General features: G+C 40.0%; 1 protein-coding gene across 1 annotated transcript; it reads right to left on the bottom strand.

Annotated features, from left to right (window-relative positions):
* Nucleotides 1-134: 134 nt before the first annotated feature.
* On the bottom strand, nt 135-4126 carry LOC107747810 (protein NLRC3-like). The gene is made up of 2 exons (XM_016562419.1): nt 4120-4126; nt 135-1945 (listed from the first exon to the last, which is right to left on the bottom strand). The coding sequence occupies exons 1-2, from the start codon at nt 4124-4126 to the stop codon at nt 135-137; spliced, it is 1818 nt and encodes a 605-aa protein (XP_016417905.1).
* Between the last annotated feature and the right edge of the window lie 2024 nt (nt 4127-6150).

Below are 6150 nucleotides of genomic sequence, written 5' to 3' on the forward strand. Positions count from 1 at the left end.
GTTTAGTGTTTCTGCAAAAACTTATTTTACCCTTTATAATCAGGACAACAAGATATTTTACATAGTATTTTGACATTTAATTGTTTAGTGATGTAGAATAAAATATTTGATCAAACAACAGTCAGTGAGATTACTCACAGGGCTTTTCTGCAGCATCTCACAGCTGGAATGAGTCTCTTGTAGTTTGAAGATGACGTGAATCTCTTTGGGTTGAACTCATCCAGCACCTTCTCTGACATCAGCAGTATGTAGGTCAGCACTGAACACATTGAAGATGAGAGTTCTCTTCCTGGATGTGCATCTGAACTGAGGTATCTCTGGATTTCCTCATATAATGAATGATCCTTGAGCTCAAGTAAGCAGTAAAACAGGTTGACTGCAGCTTCATCTGAGATGTCCTCTTTTTGTCTTTGTTTTAAGTGTGCACTTATTTTTGTGACACTCTCTGAGGTGTCTTCAGTGTGTGTGATCAGGCCTTGGAGCAGGCTTTGACTGGATTCCAGTGAAATTCCCATCAGAAACCGCAGGAACAGGTCCAGATGTCCTCTCTGACTCTCCATGGCTTTATCAGTGGCCCACTTTATTAAGTCATGAAATCTGACATTTCTAAAGAGGAACTGAAGCGTTTGTCTGGCTGTTTTTTGTGAATCTTTAAAGAAAAACTGAAGCTCCCGCATGTTCTTGTTCAGGTAACAGAGGAACACATGCACTGCAGCGAGAAACTCTTGAACACTCAGATGCACAAAGGAGAAGACCTTCTTCTCATGAAGTCCCTTTTCCTTCTTAAAGATCTCAGCGATCATTCCTGTGAACTCAGTGTCTTTACTCACATCAATACCACATGCTTTCAGATCTTTCTCATAGAACACAATGTTTTCCTGCTTCAGCTGTTCAAACGCTAGCTTGGCTAACTTCAAAATCATTTCTCTATTTAATTGTAAGTGCTCTGTACATTCTCTTTCTTTTTGTACATCATATTTCTGGTTCTTCATGTTCATCTGTATCAGCAGGAAGTGGATGTACATTTCAGTGAGTGTTGTGCTGATGCTCTCTTCACTGTTCTTGATGAGGATATCCTGAAGTACTGTGGCTGTGATCCAGCAGAACACAGGAATGTGGCACATGATGTAGAGACTACGAGACTTCTTGATGTGTGAGACGATTCTGGAGGCCAGAGTCTCATCTTTGATTCTCTTTCTGAAGTACTGCTCCTTCTGTTGGTCGGTGAATCCTCGCACCTCAGTGAACAAACCCACATGTTCAGGAGGGATCTGATTGGCTGCTGCTGGTCGTGAGGTCACCCAGACCAGAGCTGATGGAAGCAGAGTCCCTTTGACCAGACTTGTGAACAGCACATCTACAGATGATCTTTTCTCAACAGTGTTCAATGGTTCACTTTTAAAATTCAAAGGCAGGCGACTCTCATCAAGTCCATCAAAAATAAATGCTAGATTACGTTCCTCATATAACTTTGTTTTCTCCAGGTCCTTCATTTTAGGATAAAATTCCAGCAGAAGCTCGTGGAGACTGAATTTTTTTTTTGTCATTGGGTTTATATCTCGGAATGGAAGCAGGAACACACAGTGTATATTCTGATTGGCTTCTCCTTCTGCCCAATCCAGGATAAACTTGTGCACAGAGACAGTTTTTCCAATGCCAGCAACTCCCTTGGTCAGCACAATCTTTTCCTCATTGTTTTTCCTTAATAGTGTAAATATATCATTGCACTTGATTGGTTTGTCCTGTGTTTGTTTGTTCTTGTTGAAAGCATCATCAATCTTCAGAATCTCATGTTCCTGATTGACATCTTTCATATCTCCCTCTGTGATGAAGAGCTCTGTGTAAACAGCCTTGAGATGCGCTTCTTCTTTGCACTCAAAAATACGTTCTGCTTTCTTCTGCATTTTGGATTTGTGACTATCCAAAAAATCTTTTAGAATCAAATCTGCTGTTATAAAAGATGATTAAGTTAATAAAACATTGGGGAAAAAGCAAAAACAGATTTATTTTTTTTAAGGGGTCATATGATGTTGCTAAAAAGAACATTATTTTGTGTATTTGGTGTAATGAAATGTGTTTATGCGGTTTAAAGTTCAAAAAACCCATTATTTTCCACATACTGTACATTATTGTTTCTCCTCTATGCCCCGCCTTTCTGAAACGCGTCGATTTTTACAAAGCTCATCGGTCTGAAAAAGCGAGGTGTGCTCTGATTGGCCAGCTATCAAGTGCATTGTGATTGGCCGAATTCCTGAATTCACAATTCCGAACTGTGATAACCACATGTGATGACCCCGGGCTGGACTCCGCTTCGTCCTCGGTGAAAGCCGATCCGGCGATCCACAGCGTGCAGTTGATGTATTTCCTCAGCGACCAGGACGGATCAGCTCTAGGCATGACGAAGCGGATATCGTCCTCTTTTGGAAGGCCAAACAAAGTAGTTTCGCTTTCACAACGAAGCACACAGCATCTTTATGACATGGCGGCGGAAACAACAAAACTACATCGAGAATAAAAGTTACTCCTTCTTTCTTTGCGTGAACATTTGGGCGGCGTTATGTAAATCTTCCCACATAGTGAGGTAGACATGTGGGGGCGTGTTAGAACGAGCCGTTTTAGGTAGGAGTGGTTAACTCATAACTTTTATAAAGAATATCTCTTTGGATTTGAGACTTTAGTCTTTGCAACTTTACAGATCTTCTTTATGCACCAAGAGCTTGTAACACTCCAAAGAGAAAGGAAAAATTTAAATCGCATCATATGACCCCTTTAACAGCCCCTTTTTGCCACCTACTGGCGTAACAATGAAATCGACAAATCTTCATTTGAAACGTCAAATTATACTTTCAAAAGGTGATTTACTTCAAAAGGTGATTTTAATCGCTACTCTACACATCAGAGTTTATATTTGAACTATAAACTTTTATCCCAGTACTTCTGTTAAAGTGCTTTGTCATGTTGGTGGTGACACCTCTCTTGGAACATGTTTAGTTATCACAGATATTATACTTAGCTTTTTTGGCTTCTGATCGCAAATGTAGCCAAACTTTGGAGCACTTAGATTAGCGAGCAAGGTCCTGGCAGATCGCTAGGTCCGGTCCTCAAAGATGAAGAAAAAAAGCGCATAGGAATCGATAGGCGGAATCGAAATTTTAATTTGACAACAAGTATCCGATTCCTGACCTTAAGTATCCGATTCTGGAATCGGAATCGATTTTCGATTCCCAACCCTAATGATATTCTAGTTAAACAAAACAATAAATTCTGGCATAATTTACTCACACTCATGTCATTGTAAATCTAAATGAATTTCGTTTTAAAAATGAAATACATATGTAGGAGGAGCCAATGTGTTAATGTAGATGTATTTTGGGCTGTCACCACTTTGGGGCATTATGTGCACAGAGGGTTCTTAAGCAGGTGTTTCATTCACAAAGAGTTAGGAGGCTTGGTGATGGGAAAGTATATGGTTTTTAACCACACACACACACACACACACACACACACACACACACACACACACACAGGCTGTGTTAGAAATGCCATACTACTCTAACTACTTCTGCGGTATCCATATGTATGCTGTGCAGAGTATGCACATTTTCTGTATGCATGGAATACCCGGATGACCTACTATATTTGCCAGAACATAACTCAAGTACACTGAAATCAGTACAGAAGCTGTGTTCGGAATGGCATACTATCATACAACTCCAACTATACTGCAGTATGCCATGTGAATACTGTGAATAGTATGTGAATTTTATGTACGCATGGAATGCCCGGATTACCTGCTACATTGGCTGAAATTTGATGTATGCATCTGAAGTTGTAGTTAGGGTAGTTAGGGGGTGTGCCTGAAGCGTAAATCCATATTCAGAAAGGCACGGAAAACAAATAACGATTCCTAAGGATTGCCTGTTACATTACAGTAGGCTGAGGGAGATGACTGAGGATGATGGCGAATGATTTGCTGATTTTCAGCACCACAGACAAACATCTAATCTTGTAAATTAGTGGTAAGTACTGCCGCTCCATAGTATAAACAGAGTATGTGCGATTGCGAATCTTGAAAGTGAAACTAAAAAGCAATCATGCATTCAAAAGCAGTTTCAATACCAGGCATAATAGCGGCTCCCTGCTCGCCAGCAATTTATATACAGTATAATTATCCAATATTATATCAGCGAGAGAAAGCATTGAAATATATATTTTCCTCCCTTCTCGTATTTATTCTCTTTAGGGATATACACGTCATTTTCTTTCCGAACACGGTATTGGGGAAATGCGATAAATGATGGCATCGTCTATCGGCCCAACCCTAGTCTTGATTTTGTTTTGGAGGTGTACTAGAACATGTTCTCATGCTTGGTGTATTATTTTTCACATAATTTACATTGTTACAATACCTTTCTCCCCAGCCTGGCACAAACGGCTCGATTAGTTCCGGGTTTGATGAAGGCCCGCCTTCTGAAAAACGTAATGTGTTGTGATTGGTTAGCTGTCCCAATGCGTTGTGATTGGCGAACAGCTTAGTGTTTCAGTACTGCCACGCCCCTTGCCAAAGCAGCAAGATCCGTCTGCTCCGGTATAGTTAAGGATGGCGTCAAAATTGCCATATCAATTTGAGCCGGATTCAGACCCCGAGAATATTGAACGAAGATCGCACTAGGGATGGGCATTCCAAGCAAAAATAATATTCGAAAATCGCTGGGTATTATTCAACTATTATTCGAAAATCGCACCCCTCCCCCGCAAGCACGCACAAACACCCATAAACAGAGAGAGAGACGGGATTCACGCTTTCAATCTGTATGATAAACTGTTTAATTCAGAAGATAGGCTACCTTAACCCAAGCCATATAATGATTGTAACGTGCTGAAACATATTAATATAATAAACATAACCGAATGATGGCACTTACTAACGTAACAGTCTGTCGATTAGCGTAAATCAACTGCTCATAAGGCTAGGACATTTCCATTATAAGAAATGGAACCCCAAAGGGAATAGATATGAGATGGGAGGAAAAATATACTTCAATATCTTCTGTTGCAATTATATTGTTGGGTAATTATACTGTATATAAACTGCGGGCATCAGGGAGCCGTTATTAATATGCGGGGCATTGAAATTGCTTATGAACGCGCGCTTGTTTTTTTTACTTTTACTTTCGAGATTCGCGATCACACGTACAGAGCAGCACTCGGCAGTACTTGCCACACATTTTACAAGATTAGATGTTTGTCAGTGGTGCTCAGGATCTGCAAATCATTCGGCATCATCCTATCAGTCATCTCTCCGTACTCTGTTTATGTGGTAAGTGAAATGTTATGTACTGTAATGTAACAAGCTACCGTTAGCAAGCGACTAACCATGTCCCTTTAGTGGCTCCGTAGAATGCGTTATTTGTTTTCCGCGCCTTTCTGAACACGGATTCAGCCACACCTCTAACCCAGTCAGGGGTGTTTGTGGTCCGCACAAAACTCTTATTTGACATTGTCCCAAATTACTGTAACCGTTATATGCTACGCAAGTCTTTTTTTATGCCACACAAGTCTACAGTGTGCGCGTGAGACAATGTGTTCTTCTGTTGTCTTTGACAGGTTTTAGGTGCATTATTGGCAGCGCCACATGAACGCGTCACCACCACATCAGCACGGAAAACATGGGGAATTTTTTTAAAGACAATAATCGCACAACCTATTCGATATTCTATAATTAAATCAACTAATCGAATATTCAAAAATCGTGACCCATCCCTAGATCGCACAGAACCTTTGCACGCACGGATATTGCAAGACATATTTGACTGGTTATTGTTGTTGTTGTTTTTCTGGCTAAATCACGTTTTAGATATGTGATAGACTAACTTCATTTACATTTACTATGTACAGATAAGTGCAACGGTAATATGTAGAGATGCACCGATTGCACTTTTCTTGGCCGATTCCGATTTTTTGGAAGTGTGACCTGCCGATAACGATTTTTGCCGATTCCGATTTTCTTTTTAAGAACTATAATTGACAGCATATACAAACAAAAATCTATGCAAATTTCAATGCAAAAATAATTTACATAATAAAATAAATTATTAAACATTACAATTCTCCCAATCTGGACTAAGTTACAGATTTTCTCTCACTTAA

The sequence above is a fragment of the Sinocyclocheilus rhinocerous genome, unplaced genomic scaffold (genome assembly GCF_001515625.1).
Source record: "Sinocyclocheilus rhinocerous isolate Xijiao unplaced genomic scaffold, SAMN03320098_v1.1 scaffold6909, whole genome shotgun sequence".
NCBI classification, from domain to species: domain Eukaryota; kingdom Metazoa; phylum Chordata; class Actinopteri; order Cypriniformes; family Cyprinidae; genus Sinocyclocheilus; species Sinocyclocheilus rhinocerous.